General features: G+C 39.6%; 1 protein-coding gene and 1 long non-coding RNA gene across 2 annotated transcripts; one reads left to right on the top strand and one right to left on the bottom strand.

The window, feature by feature from the left end:
* Nucleotides 1–3: 3 nt before the first annotated feature.
* On the bottom strand, nucleotides 4–6372 carry LOC124078192 (uncharacterized). Its single transcript, XR_006846836.2, has 3 exons — nucleotides 6270–6372; nucleotides 5922–5989; nucleotides 4–91 (listed from the first exon to the last, which is right to left on the bottom strand). It is a non-coding gene; the product is annotated as an uncharacterized LOC124078192 (long non-coding RNA).
* A 9520-nt stretch (nucleotides 6373–15892) lies between these two features.
* LOC124078220 (neuronal regeneration-related protein-like) lies at nucleotides 15893–17220 on the top strand. Its single transcript, XM_046422961.1, has 2 exons — nucleotides 15893–16167; nucleotides 17088–17220. The coding sequence occupies exons 1-2, from the start codon at nucleotides 15893–15895 to the stop codon at nucleotides 17218–17220; spliced, it is 408 nt and encodes a 135-aa protein (XP_046278917.1).
* The last annotated feature ends 6521 nt before the right edge of the window (nucleotides 17221–23741 follow it).

Raw genomic sequence — 23741 nt, 5'->3', positions numbered from 1 at the left:
TTCAGAAGGCCCGGCTGCAGAGCTGAGGTGGAAGGCTGGGACAGTCCTGAGACTTGGCACCCGGTCAGCTTTCAGCACCTGGCTTCTGTGTCTAGCAAGAAGAAAGAATTTTTAGAAACCAAGATAACTGATAAATGAAAAAGTGATTCTAGAGCTGTAAATAATGATAAATGTTTGATAGTCATTTTATCAGCCATAAAAGTGATTACTTGCTTTTTAGTAAAGACCTGAGAACCAAAACATTGAACAGTAAGTAGACTTTTCAGAAATCAACTACATTATTATTCTCCACTGTTCTTGTGATTTGCTTTCCACAGGAATCTAATCTTGAGGGAAGGATCTTTTGTGCCTCTGATTTTATGTGTAATGGTTTGAGAAAGAGTGACAGGAAACTGTGGCTAGAACCAGTCAAACTAAGGGCATCTTTTCCCCACTGTTCATCAAGGTACCAAATGTACAAAATTAAAATTCACTTTGCCCTTGAATTCCCAAAGTCTTAGCCTCAGAGATACAGATTTGAACGCATGTGAAACCAAGCACACTACATTACATAGATCTTACGCTGATAGGGAGGTTCTAAGACATATTTTTTGCAGGCTTACTGAGGATTTTCAGAGTATCAATAAAATTTATTGTATGATATAAAATTTAAAACACTAGAAGCAAATAAGGATGGTTCTTAAACCCAGAAACAGAATTGAACAGGTACAAAAGTACAGGCTTCAGAAACAAATAGGTGCTGTGAAGTAATGAATGCTGTAGTTCTACATACTAAAGGTCTTCATCAATAGTGAAAATTCAGTGTTAGTATTGGTCAGTAAATAGGTATTAAATGGATTTCATGTGGCCTAGCTCACCTTCTTGGCTGCCAACAGGAAGAGCTGATCAAGACCACCATGAATGTACCTGAATGCATTTAAGAGCTCCAAAGGGTTTGCGCAAGGATTTACCCATTGTTTCATCCTCTTCCACGAAATATATGTAGTATTAAGCACATAAAGGATCCAAAGTAACTGCTACTAGGCAGTCTAGAATTTCTTCTTTAGTGGTAATGGCTGTCTGGTAATAATAGAAATTTAGAGGTTACAAATTTGAAGGCCACTTCTGCTCTGTGACCCAATTATAGTTTGGGGCAAATGATTTCCTTTTGTCTCCATTTACTGATCCATTTATAATTATCTATTAATATTAATTACCAGGAATATGAAATTGAGAAAGCATAGGGAAAAGTGAAAGTGCAACATACTTTTTTTCCTTAAAAGAGGGGGAAGAAACCATGTTAATTGAGCAATACAAAACTGGTTTTTGTTTTACACCTCTGCTCTTTTCAAAGAGGAGAAACTAGTGATAGCCTAGGGGTCCTTTTGAGTGGTCTTCATTCTGCCCTGATTGACAGCAATAATAGAATTTGAAAATAATTTTTTTGAGTTTTTTGGTTATGGTTTTTTGGCAACAAATCAAATGCTGGGAGATCTGTCAGCTTTAAAAAAGAACGTCAGCCTTTTCCTTTTCCATCTCGTTTTTTTTTTTTTCCCTGCAGCTTTTTGTTGAGAGCCACAGCCGAAGGGGCCCCAGCAAACTTCCAGCTGCCAGCTGATGATTGGCTCACAGCGGCCCCAGCAACATCTAGCTGATTGGCTCCTCTGCGGTGATGCTCATTGGGCTGTTTCCCTGCCCTTTCAGACCACGGAGCTGCTCATTGGGGGACTTTTTTGGCTCCACCCACGTGACCCAGCCAATCGGGAGCCGGAGGATTGTGGGAGGTGGAGAGAAGCTTGTGTGGGAGAGAGAGGCTTGTGGAAAGCCGGTGGTGGCAGTTGAGGCTCTGAGGGTTTTTCCTGAGAGGCTGTTTTGTTTGGCGTGTGTGGTTCTAAAAATAAAGTTAGTTTCTTTTGACAAGTGGCTCCTGATTGTGCCCAGCCAGACTGCGGCAGCTTTTCATTTATTTCTGCTTGTTAGGATGATAATGATAACTGTCTTTAACTTCTTCACAGCACTTTAATCTTTTTCCCCCTATGCTTTTGCCCTTCACTCTCCCATACTGCATTAGTGCTTCAGCCCTTGCTGGTGCAAAGTTCCTTCTCATTGACTAGGTTTTCTCCCTGGACTGCTCTTTCCTCTTATGTGCCTATTCATTGATGGTTCAACAAAGTCCCAATTCCCATTTTCATGCCTTAAAAAAGATGAACACCAGATGTTTAAAAACTTAACTTCCTCTCCCTGTATAGTGAGTGTCACACTACACTTCCCCCCATCCTCAGGTTTTAACTTAGACTTAATTAAACTGTAAAAGAAGGAAGAAAACAAAAAGGAATAGCCACAAAGGGTAAAATAGGAAAGGCTATGTTAAAAATGTTCAAATTTTCAATGTTTAAATTTTAAATAGGGGCTGGAGTTGTGGCTCAGTGGTAGAGCAATCGCCTCTCACGTGTGAGACCCTGAGTTCGATCCTCAGCACTACATAAAAATAAACTATTAAAATAAAGATATTGTGTCCATGTATAACTAAAAAATATTTTTTAAAATTTTAAATAAATCTGAAATTAATATAACAATCATAATAAGTGTATTTCTTTGTCAATTCTAGGAATTTCATTAGTCTTTAGGAAGTTTGGCCAATTTTGATTTATTGTCAATCAGACTTTTGGACTTTTTTTCTGAAAAAGAAAGTGAGAGGAGTCTTGATTAACCCCATGATGTTGTCAAGCTATTATTTGCAACCTGCAAGTTGAGAGATGTTATCTCAATATTAGTTGAGAGATGTTATCTCTCAATATTAGTAGTACTGGACTCTAAAAAGCTCAGTGTTTCACATATTCCTATATGTACTAGAAACTCACTCCTTTAATGAAAGGGAAGTTGAGGCAGAGTTTAGGTCACCTGCCAAACCACACTGATCATCAATAGAAGAATAGTAGAACCAAGTGCACTTAACCAATATCAATGGAGTTTCCATTCTTCATGTCCTCTCTCTGCTTGGGGTGCATACAAGTAAGCAATAAGTTCTGATTCAAATTACTCAAAAAGAACAAAGATCGAAACTCATAGGTTGGGTACATATATCACAATCCACAATAATATTTACCCTTACTATGCACAATGTTTTATTCTATTCTGTTTCTTTGTATTTCAATCCACTAGGAACACTTTGCAATCAGAAGTTTAAGGATTAATGAATTGCTGAGTGTGGTGATGCACATATGTAAAGCCAGATACTTGGAAAGCTGAGTCAGGAGAATAGATAGTTCAAGGCCAGCCTAGACAACTTAGCAAGACGTTGTCTCAAAATTAAAAATTAAGTTAAATTTAAAAGGTAAGGGTTGGCAGGGTATGGACCCTAACAGTAGAGCACTTGCCTAGCATGTGCAAGGACTAGATTCAATCCCCAATACTGAAAAGAAAGGAAGGAAGAAAGGAAAGAAGGGGGAGGGGAAAGAAAGAGAAAGAAACAATGACTTAAAGAAAAGCCCGTGTTAATATTCATATAGTGTTTAATTTTGCTAGGCTCTTTTCTAAGCCCTCTACATACAATAACTCATTTACTACTATTGACCTTATGAAGTAGAGGCTGTTATTACCCCCATTTTACAGATGAGGAAACTGGCATAGAGTTGTACCCAAGATCACACAACTTGATAAATTCTTACCCTTGGAATATGAAAAAGATTTATACTTGATTTTCAAATCTGATTTCTAAGCAGGTTCAATTTTGATGTTTAAAAAAAAAAAGGATATGAAAGTTTATATTATATGACAAAAGATTTTATCTCACTTACTGCATTATGACATATGTTTGAAATTCCCAGAAGACATTTTATTTCCATTAATATCCAGGTTAAACTAAAAATGTGTTATTTGGAAGGAATAAGTATTATTATTATTATTATTATTATTATTATTATTATTATTGTTTCTAAATCTCACAATAATACTTCAAGGTAAAAAATATTATCCCCACTTAATAAGAAAACTGATTTCAGGGTTTTTCTTAAATCTTTGCTATAGTATTTTGTCTACATAAGATTAGTCACCTAGCAGAGTCCTATAGCAGTGGAACAAAAAAAAAGAAAGTTTGGTTAAAAGAGGAGTAGAAATAGAGTATACACATGATATAGCTCAAAGAAAGAGAACTCAGGTGAAGGACCAAATGGGAATACAGGTCCCCAAATAATAGAGGCAGAATTGTAGTGGCCTCCACAAGGTTGTCCAACCAATCCCCAATTCTTTTCCTGGCTCCTGCCCCAGCTCTGAACCACTTGGCAACAAATAGTAGGTCTTCATGCTGCTGTGTTGACCTTGTGCCCTGTCACAGCCAACTGGACCAGGCGTAGACACCTGAGCCAATCTAGGCCAATAAGCACCTTCTCAGAGGTGTTTGGAATGAACACTGAAGGAGTCTAGGTTCAGCATGGGTGGTGTATTGAATGGAGTAAATATAATCTCAAGACTTTTTGGCAGTTGTACTAGCTGTATTGTGGAGTGGAAAAGCAGAGGGAGCCGGCCTGCAAAGGGAAACCAAAATGAGGCTGAGCCTAGAGAGGAATAGATGGGAGTGTTGATAAGACTCAAACCTTCAGTTCCAGTTTATTCCAGAAGCTGAGTTGAATTCCTGTCCTTGAATACTACTACTACAACCTTGAACTGAATTCCCTTCTTGGCTTGAACTAGTCAGAGTGAGTTTCTGCTATTTGCAACCTAGAGTCCTGAGCAGTTGAAGGGCGACTGGCTCTGAGGAAGAAGTGTAAGAATAGGGGAGTATAGCAAAGCCTGCACACTTCAATTTTATATATCACTGGATTTAAGTATAAATACCAAATTTTGCTAGCAGTAGATTCCTCAAATAAAAACCAAAGCAATCAAACAAAACATGATACGCTTTTGCTTTTAGCATAGAATATGAAATATTTAAGGATTCTCACATCTTTTAAATGTAGGAGTCTCTCCACATCATGTACAACCACAAAAATGGGAAGTTATACTCCATGTATGTATGATATGTCAAAATACATTCTACTGCCAGGTATAACTAAAAATAACAAACACAAAATTTTAAAAAATAAATAAATGTAGGAGTCTCTAAACTAATGCTATCCAGTAGATCCTTCTGCAATAACTGGATATGTTCAGTATCTGCACAGTCCAGTGTAGCCACTAGCTACATGTGACTGTTGAGTCCTTAAATGTGGCTACTGAAACTAAGAAACTGATTACTTTATTCTAATTAATTTAACTTTAGCCACATGTGGCTAGTGGCTACTCTATTGACAGCACAGCTCTCTAATTGTTGAAAATAAGGTTTCTTCTGTGATAAGAATCACACAGTAGGGCTGGAGATGTAGCTCAGAGGTAGAGCACTTGCCTGGTAAGAGTGAGGCATGTTCTGGGTTTAACTCCCAGCACTGGAAAAAGTTGACGAAGACGCAAACAGTAAAGTTGGTTTGCAATGTCAAAACAAGAATCAAAAGAAAACTGGAGGTGAATGTTGCAGGAACACCAGGGGACATCTATGAAGAACTTGACCCAGTAAATACAAACTAAGGGCCTACTTCCCACTTTATGCAATAACTTGGAAAAACAGGTATTAAGATAGTCCTATGGTTTGAATATGATTTGTCTGTTTCCTCTGAAACTCATGCTGAGTGTTAAGAGGGTAAAAACTGAATCCAGCTATCCAACTGTGGTATTTGGATAGAGAACCTTTGGGAGGGGATTAGGATTAGATAAAATCATCAGGGTTGGAACCCTCATGTTTGAAGATTTCTTACGAGAAGAGAGAGAGATCTGAGAACACTGCCTCTTGATGTATGATGCCTGGCACTGCCTCAGGACTCTGCCTGCAAAAAGGCTATCAACCAGATGTGGCCCTTTGCCCTTCAACCAGAATTGTGAGCCAAGATAAACCTCTTTTCTTTATAACTTACCCAGTTCGTGGTGTTTTGTTTTTAGCAACAGAAAATTGAGCTAAAATAGATGGTGCTCTGAGAATCATCTGTAAAACAAACAAAAAGAAAGAAATTAATAAAATAGGAAAGGGAGGGAAGGTGAAGCAAAGTAACTTTTAAGAGAGAAAATGGTTTTCTGTTCACAGTGAAATGTAACTGATTGTACTAACAAATCCGGAAAACAAATGTGTCCCTCAGAAGGCATAATTGGTCAGCAAGGTTAGCAAGGTTATCTCAATTGTGAAAATTAATGAATCAGCCCCAAGATATTCAGAAAGCAAATTATGTCTTTAACCTCCCTTGTTCTTATTTCTTATGTGGAACAACCTTCTGATTATAATGGGGCTTGCATGTGGGAGATTCTGTGCCAATGCAAATGTTCTAGTTCCTTTTCTAACTGTACTCAAATAGATGGCAGGCTGGTTGTGTGCTTCCAGTGCTATGAGTTTGGTTAATGTGAAACGGCTCACAGACCAGATCCAATCTTGTTTGTTGACAAAATCAGGTGTCTGAACCTTCAGGGCAAAGATCCAGGTTCTAATTAACCCAGATAACACTGCCCTGGTCAGGCTCATGGCAGATTGCCAAATGACCTCCCCACCAATTCCCTGACCTGTCCCAGGGACATATCTTCAAAACATTAGTTCCTAAAGTGGAAGCAAGAGAAACTAAAGATTCTTAAGGAATTCTGGCACAGCCCAGTAAGAACATGGGAACAAGAGGGGTTATGAATGTAAGTCTATGTGAAATAAGTTATTTTTAAAGGGTGATAGTAAGCCTGGTGAGGTAGTGCACACCTGTAATCTCAGGATTTTGAGACAAGAGGGTAGCAAGTTCAAGGCCAGGCTGGGCAACTTAGTGGGACCTTGTCTCAAAATAAAAAGGACTGTGGATGCAGTTTACTTTTAAAGTGCCCCTGGGTTTGAACCCCAGTACCACAAAATAAATATATAAATAATTTTAAAATGGAGTCTCACTATGTTGCTCAGGCTGGCCATGAACTCCTGGGCTCAAAGGATCCTTCTACTTCACCCTCCTGAGTAGCAAGAACTATAAATTCATGCCACCACACCAGCTAACAACCAATGTTTTTAAGTAGGGAAATTTCATCTTGATTTCCTCCCATTCAAAAGTACCCATCAAGTCCCCAAAACAATTTTTCTCAGAGTGGGACTTACTAAGGTCCTACACGAGAATCATCTGAGAATCTTATTAAATGTTTGGATTCTTGGACACCAGAACATCCAAATTAGAATCTCAAGATGCAGGAAACGGCAATTTTGTTTGTTTGTTTTTCCTGTACTGGGGATTGAACTCAGGGGCATTTTACCATTGAGCTACATCACCGGCCCTTTTTATTTTAAGACAGGGTCTCCCTAAGTAGCCCAGGTTGGCCTGGAACTTGCAATCCTCCTGCCTCAGCCTCCTAAGTAGTTGGGATTACAGATATGGCCCACACCTCCTAGAAGGAATCTGCACTTCAGATTAAGCTACCAGGTGCTTCTCTGTACTCACCAATGAAGTATAAAGAGACAGTAGAGGAAGGACCTACCTGAAGTATGACTAAGGACTGCCTGCCGCAACAAGGTTACTCAAATGGCCACTGGGGCAGACAGGATAGAAGTACAAATGCAGAATTATCTGAGAGAAGGGTCAGGCCCAACTTTCCCAGATCTGCCTGCTCTTCTGCTACCCCAACAGCAATTGTTCAATATTTTTGCAAAATTGACAAAATTAACTAAAAAATAGGACATAGATTTCTTCTCCCTCTCTCAGATTCTAGCCTCCCTCACAGCAGCCAATGTGCCCTAATCTTTTCTTGGGGTAAAAAACATTCTGGAGATATGAATACTTCCCAAAATAACATTAAAATTCTTTCATAAAAAATCCCACAGGAAAACAAGGAACAGAAAAAGGTTATAAGGTTCAAACATGTTTGTGAGTTGATTATAAAAATTAAATTTTATACAGCTCAGTGATAAAATACTTGCCTAACATGCATGGGGGGCCTGGGTTTAATGTCCAGCACTGAAAAGAAAGGAAGGAAGGAAGGAAGGAAGGAAGGAAGGAAGGAAGGAAGGAAGGGAGGGAGGAAGGAAAAGAGAAAAGGTGAAACTTTTGTTATTTAATAGTATATTAATGATATTCAGTAAGTGAAATGTGAACAGATCAAGAAAAATGTAGTGGTAAATACATGGCAAGATAGGTATCAAAATGAAAATTTATTATACCTTTTCATTCAATAGGTACTCTTCCAAAAATTTATCCTAACAAAGTTAATGGACAAAAGCAAAAAGATGTGTAACAAAGATGCACATCCTGTTGTTTGTCAGAGAAAAATTAGAAACTTTCTAACATGGAACACATCCATCTGTGATGCATGCAACTCTTCCAGCCTCTTCTAACAGAACCTCCCTTATCGTGGTCCCTTGCTGCAGCCTCAGGGCATCCCTTGAGCAAAGAGTGATGATCACTTAAAGGATCAGGAGCAGAGACCAGAACCACAGACTGGCCAATGACCTAGACATAATCTAACCCAAAAGCCTGGCCCAGAGGGTAGATAATGATTTATTAGGCCAATTAGACTTTTCCTTCTAAAACTTAACAAAAAAAAAGACAGTCAATTGGAATTGATGTACATATTTTCCTTTATAAATAAGTTACATATGAAAACCTCAGGCAATAAAATGACTGTTTTCAAATATGCTTAATATAAATTTAAAAGTTACTGAGAAAAATATTAATAATGCTGTCATTTTATTAATGTCTTGATCATTAGTTAAATTTGATACAGAAGGTGCCCAACATATTCTTTCAATTGACAACATGGGAAATACCTGTTAATAGAAGAGTCTTACATTCACAAAATTACCAGTCTTGAATTCTTAAGCTCACTAGAACTGGTATCTGTGGGAAATAAATATTGGTTCTGTTACTCAAATCAGACACTGAATTTCTAATAAATAGGTTTCTTTATATAGGTAATATGGATCTTAAAAAAAAAAACAAACAAACATGGTGGGGCTGGGGTCATGGCTCAGCGGTAGAGCACTTGCCTAGTGTGTGTGAGGCCCTGGGTTCAATCCTCAGCACCACATAAAAACTAAATAAATAAAATAAAGATTTAACAGAAAAAAAAAACAAACCATATGGGCTCATTAAGGTTAGGATAAATTGAAATCTTTTTGCATGTTAATTTAGTTTATTACAGGTATGTTTTAGGTTTCTTCATTTATATTACAGTGGTTTACTTTGAACAATGTTATGAAATTATTTATTAATTAATTTGTGTAATTGGAGTCATTTATTAATGACTTTACTATGACTTTCTAATGGTGACCCGAGACTGCATGATCAACTTTTTTTTGTTCTTTTTAGATATACATGACAGTAGAGTGTATTTTGTCGTATTATACACACATGGAGTGTAACTTATTTTAATTAGGTAGAATAAATATGAAATTAATACCTGAAGTTCCATCAGCCACATTATTGATTTTTAAATAAATAGCTTGTCAAATAAAGGCTTATGTAGTATTTTTCTTAAGTGCTTTAGTCACCATCTCCTGGATGGACAAGGACCAGGCATTCAGTATTCAATATTCAAATATCTTACACATTCAAAAATAGTTAAGACAAATACTGCACTACACTAATTTTAGGAAAGTGGAGAACAACTTGCTAATAAATGTTAAAAATGATTTAGTTGTAAACAATCATTGACATGGAGGTGGGAGCCGAAACCATCTATGAAAGTGCTCACAGTGAGCCAAAACAAATAAAAAATAAGAGTCCCAGTCTCCTGCAGGCCTCTCTGACCCCGAGGGCAGGACCACACCTGCTTGGATGTTCAGCTGAGATTTCTACCTAAACTGAAAGATACTCTCATGCTGCCTCTCCAGCTTTGGCTCCTTGCTTCCAGAAAATGATTCTGACCATAACCTTTGCTCCACTGATTGTTCAGATATCAGAATTGTGCAACTGCTGTTAATCAACTGTGTTAAACGTCTGCACTTCAGGTTGCAGGCTCTCTGCTTTTTAGACATATGAAAGCATGATTGTGAACAATGGTATTCATCAAAGGTAGCCTGATGGACTGTAAGGCTATCCACTTTTCTAAGCATGTTACAGCTTTCCTTGTGGGTTTTTCCCCCTTGAATCAAATCAGGCCATCAGAAATGTTCATACTCAAAACATAAAAGAGTTCCCTTCCTGAGGAGGACTTTTGGCATTATATTCTCCATCTCTCTGTACAAGGGATTTTCTGAGAAAGAACCACCTATAATTTGTTGGTTGAGGATGACTCAGTGTTCCTTTTATGAGAACCCTTGGGATAAGTTTCTCTTGAGGATCAACTGTTTTGCTTCTGTCTTTCAAATACTCAAATGGTTGTTATTATTCATGTATTGCCCCAGCCTCTTAGAATGTCAGAATCCCAACTGTAGACTACCTCCCAGATACACTGACGTGCTGACACTACCGCTGGTTTGATTTTATTTCCCACCTTAAATTTCTCATTACTCTCATTTCATATAGGAGACAGAGAAGACAGAAAGGAAGGACAGAAGGAGGGAAAAGCCCAGAGTAAGAGAGAAAAAAAAAATAGTAGTTCTAGTTAATGTATGATTCGTTTGTTCCTCTTAAATACAAATATAATAAGGGCAACACCCACCTTATAAATATAAAGATGACTTTCAGGAGGGGTCTCTAAAGATCTTCCAGAGAAGTCTTGTACCAAGAGAGTCTCAGAACTGAGAGAGAGAGGAAAAAAACTAAAACCTTACTATTATTTCCATTTATTCTGTCCATAATTTTTTTTTTTTTTTTTTTTTTTTTTGGTACTGGGGATTGAACTCATGGCGCTTTACCACTGAGCTACATCCCCCAGCCCTTTTTATTTTTTATTTTGAAATGGTCTCACTAACTTTCTGAGGTTAGCTTCAAACTTTTGATCCTCCTGCTTCAGCCTCCCAGGTTGTTGGGATTACAGTAGTCAGCCACCACACTCAGCCTGTCCATAAAATTTAATCAGATCATCTTGACAAAGGAACAGAAATCCATTCCATATACTTCAAATCACTGGGGGATAGAAGGGATGTTTATAAAGGGACCTATAACTGGAACTAGAAAGTCCTTAGGATCCTAGGCAGCCCAGCATCACCTTCTTTTCTTTATACCTTTGACTTTCATCTGGACTCCTTCAACTTGAGTTGTTCCCATGTTCCTGCATTTAATTGTCCCTGAGACTTTCATTGGCTCAGAATGTCTTTCTATGCCAGACCACACTAGTCAGACCATGCCAGGATTGACAGCCAGTTGGTCACCTCTTGCCTAACCTACTGGAACAAGAGGTCATGAGCATTAAAAACATGACTGCCCAGGGCTACAGATGTGGGTCAGTGGTAGAGTCCTTCCTTACCTAGCATGTGGGAGGCCCTGGGTTCAAACTCTAGCACTATGAGGGAAAAAACAAAAACAAGAACTACCACATCATGTGTTACAGTGTCTTCAATGTTTATTTTATGTAATTCTTAGATCTTCTACAATGTATGATTTTGCAGAGCAGAGACTACATTTTCATCTTCTACATATCTGTGCACCCCCACCCCTGTCCTCAGGACTTGATGTGGTTCCTTTGTATGGTACTATCAGTATTTGATCTTGACAAAGCTAAAGTTGATACAGTGTACTTTTCCACTATCCTACCAAATAAAAATAATCCTATTCAATGAGCAAGACATGGAAACACAGAAAAAAAAATCTATTTTTTAATAATTATTTTCTCCCACATTCTGTTTTTTCTCTGGTGTTTTAGGAAGAATCTCAGAATTATTTTAAAATCGAATAAAATCAACCAATCACAGGGATGAAAGAAGAGGCAGGGTTTCAGCCTCTTTCCCAGGCCCTTAATCCCTTTCAGTGACCGGAAAAGTCTCCTGACACAGAGAAGTCTAGACATGCTGCCCTTTGCCTGTGTTTAAGGAATGCCCTTTGGAGTTTTTGGTCCATGTGGCCGCAGGCTGTCCTGACTGGGGCACTTGTGACTCTCCACCAGTACGGACTTCCTGTGCTGGCTGACACCCTTAGTGTACAGATTCTTATCATTAAATCAACAGAGTTAGTCTCTGCAAGGGACTGCGGTCTTCCTGGTAGAGCGTTGTTTCCTACCCGTTCTTACTTGGTCAGTCTGATAAGCGTAATATTTCTCATTCCACTCTGGCTAGACACTAGAGTTTTCCACTGACGATCAAAGGGACAAACGTGCTCAAAAGTCGTGCTTCCAAGAAAAGTATGGGTCTAGCTCAAGAACAAGGTTTGTTCTAAGGCAGGGGTCACAAGTTGGACCAGAGATATGGCCTAGAGCTGTGCCATAATCATTGCTTGCATCCACTGTTTCTTTAAGGATGGTTAAATATCATTTCGTCCTTCTGCATTATTCACTGGAAATGTTCTTTAAAGGAAACTTTCCCTTATCATCTGTTGGTTATCTTGAGAGCTGGTTTGGAGGTTCAGGCAGGTGAGCACAGCTTCTCATTTACCCTTGACGGAAGAACAGTCCTCCCCTATCTGGAAGGTTGTCCTTTTGGACAGAGTGCACAGCTTCAGGAGGGACATGTGGAGCAGTGAAGGAGGAAGGGGACACACCCACCTAGCCAGCCAGATCAGCCCTAGAGCAGTGGGGTGACAGAGGTCACACATACTAGCTCACTCTCATACTCTGTTTGTTATATTCAGGCATCTTTTTCCTTTTTTCTTTCTTCTTTCCTTTTTTTTTTTTTTTTTTTGGTGGGGGTGGGGGGGGGCAGGATGTTTTATTATTTCTTTTTATTTGCCAGTTTTCACAGCGGTGAATATCCTCCAATGATGGCCAAGATGTTTTTTTTGTTGTTGTTGTTGTTTTTTGCGGGGGGGAGGGTTCCTTGTGACCGCATAGATTTCTTTTAGCATATTTTATGTGTCTCAGTTCATTAGAGTTTAAAATATCCTGGTTCTTAAAGATGAATGACTTATAATCACATAAGCAGACACTTTCCTATAAGATTAAGAGCTACTTTCCAGAACTTACAAAAATGAGTAACTTAAATTTGATGTTTGTAGACTGAAATTTAATGTTTAAATTTAAATTTAAATTTAAAGACTATGAGGGCTGGACAAGGTGGTGTACATCTGTAATCCCAGTGGTTTGGGAGGCTGAGGCAGGAGGACATCGAGTTCAGAACCAGCCACAGCAATTTAATGAGGCCCTAAGTAACTCAGCAAGACCCTGTCTCTAAATAAAATATTTTAAAAGGTCTGGGGATGTGGCACAGTGGTTAAGTGCCCCCAAGTTCAATCCCCAGTTAAAAAAAAAAAAAAGACTATGAGGACTACTGTAGTTTCCTCTATGAAGTCCCACCATCATGCAGATAGTTGGAATTATCTCAAGCTAGCAATTGTCACATTCCCAGTACTTGCTAAGTCTCCCTTTAAATAATAATGATTTAAAAAGTAGCACCTGCACATTGCTGAATCCTCATCAAAAAGGAGTAAATGAATAAAATAACCATAAACCCCCACAGAAAGGAAGGAAGGAAAGAGATAAGGACAAATGGAAATGCAAGACTGATAGAGGAGGGGAACCCCAGAATGACAACCATATATATATATGTCCAGATTAGTATAGGAGGATACAAAATGACCGAAAAATGATAGATTTCCTAATGTTTGGACATATTGAGAGGGAAATATTGTTTAATGAGAAAGTTTGAAGATGAATGAGTGATAACTAGGCAAATAGAAAACAAAGCAATGTTATTAAAAGGTACTACTAACTCTAAAAACTAAAATAAAACATTATTCAAGAAAGGACAATCATAGTAACATTACCTAGCTCTGCTGTGCATATTACATAATCATACTAATGCAAACACTCTATTGATAATGAACAACTGTGATATAACCATATTGACTGGAAGGAGGGAAGGTAATAGGTGTGTGTGTGTGTGTGTGTGTGTGTGTGAAAGAGAGAGAGGGAGAGAGTTGAATTTTCATCTTCCATAGTAAGGATTCTTTTGATAAATTGTCAAAGCACAAAAACTTCAGAAAAGGCCACTCAAATACATTATTTAGAAATATGGCCAGGCGTGGTGGCGCATGCCTGTAATCCTAGCAGCTCGGGAGGCTGAGGCAGGAGGATCGCGAGTTAAAATTTAACCTCAGCAACAGCATCAGCAAGGCTCTAAGCAACTCAGTAAGACCCTGTCTCTAAATAAAAATACAAAATAAGGCTGGCAATGTGGCTCAGTGGTCAAGTGCCCCTGAGTTCAATCCCCAGTAAGCCCCCCCCACTCCCCCAAAAAAAGAAATATAGAGGCAAAGTTAGAAGCAATAACTAAAAACATTGAAGGTAGTCATTTCAGGGAGCTGGGAATCTGCAGTGTGGAGATGAAGCAGGGTGCTTTTTATTTTTATTTGACATTTTTAATTATGTAACTATATACATTTTTTAATTAAGACATTTTTTAATTAAAAACTTGTCACATTTTTGTGTGCTTCTAATTCAAATAATTCTGCTGCCAGGAAATTAATCTCTATCATGGTCTGGGGTTTTCACCCTCTCTAAAGTCATGCAAGAGTCCCAGTTGGTCTCATTTAGTCTAGAATATGCAGGGCAGACCTTCTAGTCTCCAGGGCACGTAGTCTCGACACATTGCTCAAGTCCATGGTCTCTTCAAGCTTGGCAACAGGAGTGTCCCAACAAGTCTCATCAGAAAGATGGTGTATATTTAGCCAGGTATGATGACATTTTCCTGTAATCTCAGCTGCTTGGGGGCTCAGGCAGAAGGATCTTGAGTTCAAGACCAGCCTGGGCAACATAGCTGGCCACAGAAGGAAGGCAGGAAATAGGAAAGGAAGGCAGAAAGGCTGATCTTGTCACCTCTGGGAGCCCCTATGTGGAATGGGACTCCCATTCTCCTGCTCAGAATGGAAAAATGGTTGTCCTCATTCATAACAAAATGCTGTAGCTGGGGGCAGCTGAAATCAGCCTTTTCTTCTTACTTGTTACATTTGTAATATTTCACTTTGGTTGCATATGGCTAATCTGTGTACTGTTACAATTTTTGTTGTAATTTTGTTTCTCTTCAATTATAATCACTGAGTTCCTCTCAGTGTACTTCCTCAGGAGTGTGACAAGAGCCACTTCTAAGGTAACAATCTTCAAAGAGGCATGTGCACATCCCAGGGGTACGCATGATCACTGGGTGTGGGAGGAAGGGATTAGGGCTTCTAGTCATGTTTTCTGTCATTCTTTCTTGCTTTTCATTTTGTAGGTTTTCTAATGTATATGAAGTATATAAACAAAAAATTTACATATTTGAGAGTGCCTTTTCAACCTTTTTAAAGATAAGTAAGGAAAGCAAAACATTGTACACATAAAATGCACAAATCATAAATATACAACTAAATGAATAATCACAAAGTACACATTTCACTGTCACAATCATAAGGTTTTTTTAAAAAAGTTAGCAGGGCTGGGTGGTGCATGCTTATAATCCCAGTGACTCGGGAAGCTGAGGTAGGAAGATCGCAAGTTCAAGACCAGCCTCAGCAATTTAGCAAGGCCCTAAGCAATTTAGAGAGAATCTGTCTCAAAATTTAAAAAAATAAAAATAAATGAAAAGGGTTGTGGCTTGGTAGTTAAGCACCCCTGGGTAAAGTGACTACCACCTTGATTTGAGAGGGCATATTAGGCTCTTTTTCTCTGTCTCCAGACCAGCAGAACGTGTGAGGACTTCCCACAGGCGCAAATAGATGGGAACTCTAATTCATGTTTAAGATGTTTTGGTAACAGCAATGAGAAAGCAGACTAAAACAGTATTCCTCCAAGACACTAACTCCCACAGTAGCAGCTGGCTGTGAGGGCTCTCCAAAGTTGTGAAGGTGCTTCTGCTGTGACACCATCCACCAACATGTGTTGTAGTCAGGGGGCCCTCACTGGAATTGGCACTATACTGTTTGGACTTCCAGCCTCCAACATTGTTCACTACCCAGAACTCTTCGTTTGGGTCAGTCAAGAACCGTTTGCAGGCAAGGAAATGGAGAGAAGCCTTCCTAAGAGAAGGTTTCACGTCCCAAAGGAAGTGAATGACAAGAAGATCAATGAGACCAACAGTGTCCCCCTGACTCCACTGGGCAGCAATGAACCCCACTCCCCAAGTATCAGTTACCTCCACTTGTTTGAATGGCAACACCTCCATCTGTGTTTCATACCGTGTGTGGGTACTGATGAGGTCATGGTATCACATATAGGATTTTTAATTTTCTGTGTAAATCATCAAGTATACGAAGAAACTATGGGACTCTGAGCCTTGCTTTAGAGAATTTACAATGCACAGCTTTTAATCATTCTGACTGGAGTGAAAATGCTCAGAATCCACGTTTACTATCCCTACAGGTGGCTCTTCAGGCCTGGTTCACTACAAGCATCTTCCAACTCACACTCCACTGCGCTCACACAACTCCCCCGCCTTTCCACTCACACATTTCCCCACTGCTTCTTACAGAGATTGAGAGTCCCCCCTTTTTTCTTCATATAGATGTAACAATTCCAGTAGCTTATGCTCATCAATTGTCTATAGATCTCTATATTTTATCCATGTTCTTTTCGATGTATAAAAGTAGTTTTAAATTCATTGCTTCCTTATGGTAAGTGATGGAGATGCTCCACAGGACCCGAGGCACTGATGAATAGAGTTCTTTGGACTTTCAACATGCTGTTTGGCGAGGGAGCGCTGATGGAGTTATTTTTCATTTCCATATTCTAAGAAGGTGTTGGTACCGTTTCCCTGAATGTTGTTCTCTAGACTGGATTGACTTGTTTTTCTTGTGTCTTCAGTGTGGCTTTCTTCCTCAGTGTTGTGGCTTGAATGAAGTGCTACTGAGAGTGTGAGACTCTCTCTGCTGACATGCAGTCACGGTAGAAGGAGCAATCACAAAATTGTAATTGACTCACCAAATCTCTTCCTATCTGTAGCCTTGTCTTGCTGTCCATAATTGTCCACTGACCCTCAGGATTCTGCTTCAAGACACAGTGGTTGTGAGAAATCATTAGAGGGAAAATTTCTGATACCAGTTGGTGTGTGACACTAAATCCTCGTCCTATAGTCACCCTGTGCCCACCCTCCAGCAGCAGCCACTTGGTGTTCATCCCTACCCACTGCAGGAACCAGCTCTGACCACTGATGTGGCCTTCAGTGATCAAAGAAGCAGGCTATCCCATAGCCCACGTGGCCCTTAATGTCTCACAGCAACGAGCAAAATCCTGACCCCTGTCCTAGATACCTCTTGGTTTCCTTGCCAGCATCATACCTAAGCCTCAAACTGTTTTTTTAACTGATTAAATATATTATCTGAGACATTTGAGTGAATGTTCTAGGGCAATGCTATTCAACAAAAACAATGTCAGTGAGTCACAACGAAAGCTTCATATACAACCTGAAGTGTTCTAAAACCAAATATACTAAAAGAGAAACAAAATCAATTTTAATAATATAGTTTATTTAACTCAATATGTCCAAAATATTCTAATTTCTACATACAGTTAATGTGAAATCATTTGTAAAATATTTTATTTTTTTTAAACTAAGACTTCAAAATTGAATTTGTCATCTACAATGCCAACCCACCTCAGTTTGGACTAGCACACTGAAGTGTTCAATAGCACATGTTGCTTGTGGACACTGTTCCGGGCAACATAGCTCCTGACATGAGAGCGCATCATTGGCAAGTCCTAAGTCTGGCACTGCTTCTAACAATGGCAGCCTTCCTGGGACTGAGACCAAATATCCCTGCCTCATCTCTGCAGCACACTCAGGCAAATTAGACAAAAAGAAATACAATGCATCAAGCATATACCTTTACATATGCACTTTTACATCCATCTCATTTAACTTTCAAGCACCCCCTTTGAGGGAGAAATTATTAGACCCTATCAAAGATGAAGAAATGGAGGCTCAGGTGATAAACAATTTTAAATTCTTCATTCAGAGCCCTGAACTGCAGATTCTTCTGCAGTGAAGCTCCATCGCCTCCTCTAAAAGCTACTGAACTCATTTCACTCAAGGTTGTGTAATGCTGTTAACCTGTTGAGAACACTTTCATAGAAAAAGCCAGCAAAGCTGGCTGTGGTGGTGCACACCTATAATCCTAGCTACTTGGGAGGCTGAGGCAGGAGGATCACGAGTTTGAGGTCAGCCTCAGCAATTTATCGAGAGAAAGCCTGACTCAAAGTAAAAAGGGATGGGGATGTAGGTCAATGATAAAGAGCTCAAAGCCCTGGATTCAATCCCCAGTACAGAAAAAGAAAAAGAATTGAAGGAAGGAATTAAAGAAGAAAAGAAAAAGGAAAAGAAGAAAAAGACAGCAAAGTCTGTGCAGTCAGACCCTGGGCAGTGACAGTGCCCTCCTCCACCTGAGAGAACAAAAATGCACATTCTACAGTCCTTCCTATTTCCCTCTCACATTCTACAACTGTGCACTGTCTGGCTTCTCAGCATGGCACTTTCCTACCTGGGGCTTCGATATGCGAAGTCAATCTGTAGTAGATTAATTAAACTCTGTATTGATTTTGTATTCTCTAGGGGTACTTCTAAAAGGGCTAGAGTCTTGAAGCCCCTTCTCTGTGTTCGTAGAACATTTCCCCTTTGCAAATGTGATACTTGGAATTATCACCATCCTCTCACCTCCCCCTACCCAGACATCAGCCCCTCCCCTACTTGGCATAAAACCTAACTTCTTACTTTTCCCCAAAGACACCATGGCAAGAAAAGAGGGAGGGAGGGAGTCCTGATGGTTTTCAGGTGATGATGATTTAACACTTCATCATTTATGCATCATCCTGGCTGTCTTGCTTGTGGATTTTCATTTTTACATCCTGCTAAATACCTTGCAGGGGTGTTGCTCCTCTTAATTACTGTTTGTAAGGCACGTTACCGATGAAAGTGCTGTCAGTGCTAAATGTGAACACTAGGGGATCCTCAAGCTGTCCTTTGTCTGTCCGCATTGGTACAATACAAATCATTCCTGAGAGAGTTGCCTTTGGAAAAAGGCTTGGGAACTCTCCCCTAGGCTGCACATTACTGAAGTATACATATTTGGGGGCTTAGAATGGCAATAAAATCATGTATTAACATGATTTTCTGACTCTGATGTAACAGTGTTTTCTTCGCTCATGCAGAGAAAAAAACATTACCCATGAATTGTACTGCTCTTGGAGTAGATCCTTAGCCTTTCTGACATGTAGCAAGTAATACATGGTTGGGATTTTGTTTTGTTTTGTTTGTTCTTCAGTGAGTGGGTGACTGAAACAATTTAGCTGCATTTCCAATGTGTCTGAGTATGTAAAAAGATTCATTTAAAATTATAGCATGTTAAATTAAGTGTTGAATAACGTTTCACTAAGAAAAATCTTAAATACAGGTTTCATTTCCTTTTATTAACATCTTCACTAAGGTTAAGCTTATCAAATTTCTAAATGAGTTTTAAAAATCAGTTTAAGCAATCTCATGAATGTATCTTATTTCAATAGCTCCTCTTTATAAACACACACAAAGTTTTCTTGCAGAAGATTGACTCTGCATTCTTTCCCACTTCCTGTTTTCTAATCCTCAATTTTTAAGCTAGGATAATATTTTAAAATAAGAAAACTACTTGTGAGGCACTGGGTTCAATTCTCAGCACCACGTATAAATAAATTAAAAAGTAAAGATCTATCAACAACTAAAAAATATTTTTTTAAAAATAAGAAAACTACTTGAAATATAGCAGGGAAAGTTGTAGTTTCTTATTTTACTTAACAATGAGTGTTATGAAAAATGTGATTTTTTTTCAGTGTCTTTTTTAAATAAACAAAATATAGTTAAATTTTCCACCTGAAAGTCACATGATTTTTCTTCTCAAATCCACAAAATGGCTGTTACCTGCATATAATTTACAGTAATGTTAGCAAATGTTATTTTAGCTGATTTAAATTTCATTCTAAGCCCATAGCAAATTATTCTTCATCTTTTAATTGCTTTTCAATGTAAGAAAATCCTCGGTTTATTTTAATAATCAAAATTCCTAAATGCTCCAGCAGGATCCTCAGTCAATGTAAATTTACATAATTCATCTTCCACTCATTTTTCTATAATTAGTGCAGCTGTCACCAGGGAGCCACATTCTTGTGGGCAGGTAGCTATGGGTACAGGAGGCAGGCTTCAGTCAAACTTCCTTTTAAACCATCTATCAGTTTTGCCTCTCATTTTAAATGAGTTGGGTTCTGTAAAGAAGAATTTGTTTCTTACTTAGCAGATTCCTCCTTTCAAATTTGAACCATCATTCTGTAACTTACAATTCGTTCTCTAAGTTCACTTGGTCAGAAGACACAAATAAATCTCTAAAGAATTTTTTGATCAGGCCAACTTTTGCTTTTATATTCCATATTTTTTTTATCAAGACAGATTCTCATTTCCAAATGTAGTTTAACATGTTATTAAAAATATGAATAAATTCAGTGGCAAGGGCTGGAGGTGTCACTCACTAGTAGAACACTCTCCTAGCATGAATGAGGCCCTGGGTTCCATCCCCAGGACTGATAAAATAAAATTTAAAAAGAAATTTGAGGGGCTGGGGTTATTGCTTAGTGGCAGAGTGCTTGCCTGGCACATGTGAGGGACTGGGTTCAATCCTCAGCACCACATAAAAATAAATAAATTAAATAAAGGTATTGTGTCCATCTATAACTAAAAGATATTTTTTTAAAAAAAAGAATATCGATAAAGCAAGCTTCAGAATAGTAAATATCCCACTTTCTCTTTTCTACTACATATAGTCTTTAAATTGTCTTTCTTCTTTTAAGTATGTGATATAGTTTTTGAAAGTAGAGGGGGAAAAATGTTTTTTCTACTGTCTCACACAGTCAATATAGTCAATACTCAACACAAAATACCTCACCCCTGGCCACTGAAATGTATGGTGATTTCTCCTCACCAACCACCAATCAATATTCCATCAAACACAGAGTGTCCTACAATTTAACTCAATTCTGACACTACCTGGGATAGTGTCAGGTCCTACAGGTTTAGGGCCCAGACCCATCAAACTGCTCCATTTAAGATGCCAGTTGCAAAATCTAGGTTGTGATCTATGATTCTGACTGACTAGCTATCAATGGGGGGTTCCCAAACCTCCTTGAGTTTGATTGATTTGCTAGGATGGCCTACTCAGGAAACACTCAAGTTTCCCCATGAATTATAAAGGACATTACAAAGGATACAAATAATTGTCAGAGGGAAGAACTGCAGAGGGCAACTCTTGTGAGATAAGGGGAAGGCTGGGAAACTCCAGGCCCTCTTTGGGTGTGCCACCCTCCAGACATCTCCAGTAACCTGGAAGCTCTCTGAACCCTGCCCTTTGGGGTTTTTATGGAGGCTTCATTTCAAGGCATTATTGATGACATCATGGGCCACCAGGTAATCGACTCAACTTTCACCCCTACTTCCTTCCTTCAAGGTTGAAGGGTGGAGCTGAAAGTTACAACTCTCCGATCAAGTTGTCTTCATCTGTTTTATGCTGCTGTAACAGAACACCACAGACTGAATAATTTATGATGAACAGAAATTTATTTCTCCCCATCTGGTAGGCTAGTAAGTTCAAGTCAGGTGTTGGCCTCTGGCAAGGACCTTCTTGCTGCATCATCCATGGTGGAAGTGCATGGAAAGGTCAAAAAGAGAGGTCAAGAGACTGCTGAACTTGTCTTGCTATAAGGAAGCCACTGCCAGGATAAATGAAATCACTTCCTTGATAATGGCATGAGTCTACTCTCTTCGCCCTTGGGGTCTAATGGCTTCTCATCAGACCCCATCTCTCAACGCTGTTGTGTTGGAGATTGAGTTTCCCACACATGCCTTTTGGGGGACATATGTCTTGGTCTTTCTGGCAACCAGTCCTCATCCCAAAGCTATCTGTGGGCTCCAATCTTCAGTGATCTCATTAGCATACATTATGGTTTGGGTCTGCAAGGTCCCTTAAAGTCCAGGAAGGTTATCAGAGGGTTCAACTTAACTGGTGAGATGGAGACTGAGTGTCTTCAATTGAAAAGGGAACAGCCTTAAGAAAGGCACACCAAGGGTGGAGGTCTACCATGCACAAGGCCTTGGGTTTGATCCCTAGCACTGAAAAAAAAAATGATTAATTTAATTAAAGAAATCGAAACCAGCAGTCATCCAGGAGAGAGGTCAGATGGAGGTAAGAGAAATGAAAGAGGAAAAAGAAGTACTAAAGCCAAGCAAGGCTATAAGGGCAGCAAACTGGACATGGGGTGCCATGACAAGGTTACTCCCCTGAGCACTGTTGTCCACACTAGGAAGAACTGAAGCCATGGGAGCTGTGTGAGTTCATGGACCACATATGAGTACACGGGACACATGTGAGTTCATACGTTCCATAAGACCTGTGAGCCAACAGTCAAGAAGACCAGTGGGCAGCTTAATAAGGGAGCTGGAACTTGGTTGGTGGATCCTGGGTATCATATATCCCCCAAAAGGCATGTGTGAGCCTTGAGGCAGGGCCATGCTGAATGGGGCAGGGTACAGGAGAGCAAAGGAGGGAGCTGGAAGCTCACCTGAGCCAGCGACTAAAGAGGGAAGTCAAAGTGGGGCATAGTGACCCTTGGGTCACTGCAGATCTTTTGCTCTGATCCCACTCAGTTTGAGAGAAACTGCCCCAGCATGAGGCCCCTGGCAGGACCACATCTGTTTGCCTCCTGGTCCTGAGCACATAGCTAGCTGACATTCCTCAGCCTCTCTTGCTTAGGAAAGGCCTGGGGGTCAAGCATGTGCAAGGCCCTGGGTTCTATCCCAGATCACAAAATAAATAAAACAAAAGCTCTAGCCAAAGTGTGAGCCCAAATGAGGCAAGTTACCTCTAGACCTGGACTCTAACCCTGCCCACCCCACTAGGATGCCTCCCCACCCCTCCACTTCCCAGAAACCATGTGTTAAAGATGGGGGAGCCATCGCCAATTGTCAGAGCGAAGCAAAGCCCCATTCTCCCAGTTCTAGGATCAAAGCCTGTGTCCTGGACTGTTAGGAGAGGCAGAAATAAACTCCCATCACCTGACAGGTATGTGTTAGAGAAGTGTAGCCTTCCTTCATGGTTTAGATCTAAAATGTCCCTGAAAAACTTGTGTGTTGAAAGCTTTGTCACAGTGGCAGCATGGCTCAGTGGTGGGGACTTGGGAAGGGAGTGAGTTCATGAAGGCTCTAAACTCATCAATGGACTATTCCATTGATGAATTCATAAAATAACGGACTATTGAGTGGAAATGTCAGGAGGTGGGGCCTACTTGGAGGGAGTAGGTCACTGGGGTATGCCTTGCAAGGGTATATCTTATGCCTGCACCTTTCTTTTTTCCCTCTCTTTTTCTCTTTCTTTCTTTCTTTTTCTTTTCTTTTCTTTTTTTTTTTAGAGTGGAAAGTTGAAGTTTATTAAAGGACAGTAGAAAAGGCTTCTCCCCAGAGGAAGAAGGGGACCCAAGAGGTGGAATCTCTCCCCCTCTTTTCATTTCCCAACTGCTATGAGGTAAGCACCTTCTTTCTACCACATTCTCCCAGCCATGATGCTTTGCCTCATCACAGATCCAGGAACAATAGAGCCAAATGACCATGGACTAAAACTCTGAAATGATGAGCCCAAATGAACTTCTCCTCCTTTTAAATTATGTGTCTCAGGGCTGTGGCTGTGGCTCAGCAGTAGTGCACTTGCCCATGTGTGACATAT

Source organism: Marmota monax, unplaced genomic scaffold (assembly GCF_021218885.2).
Source record: "Marmota monax isolate L192 unplaced genomic scaffold, Marmota_monax_Labrador192_F-V1.1 WCK01_AAM20220418_F8-fsc00110, whole genome shotgun sequence".
In the NCBI taxonomy this organism is placed as follows: Eukaryota; Metazoa; Chordata; class Mammalia; order Rodentia; family Sciuridae; genus Marmota; species Marmota monax.
This window is presented reverse-complemented; position numbering and strand designations above follow the sequence as displayed.

Coding starts and splice junctions, on each gene's coding strand:
- LOC124078220 (XM_046422961.1), top strand. CDS start 15,893: ATGTGTTGTAGTCAGGGGGCCCTCACTGGAATTGGCACTATACTGTTT. Junction 16,168..17,087: donor TACCTCCACTTGTTTGAATG/GCAACACCTCCA, acceptor CTCGTCCTATAG/TCACCCTGTGCCCACCCTCC.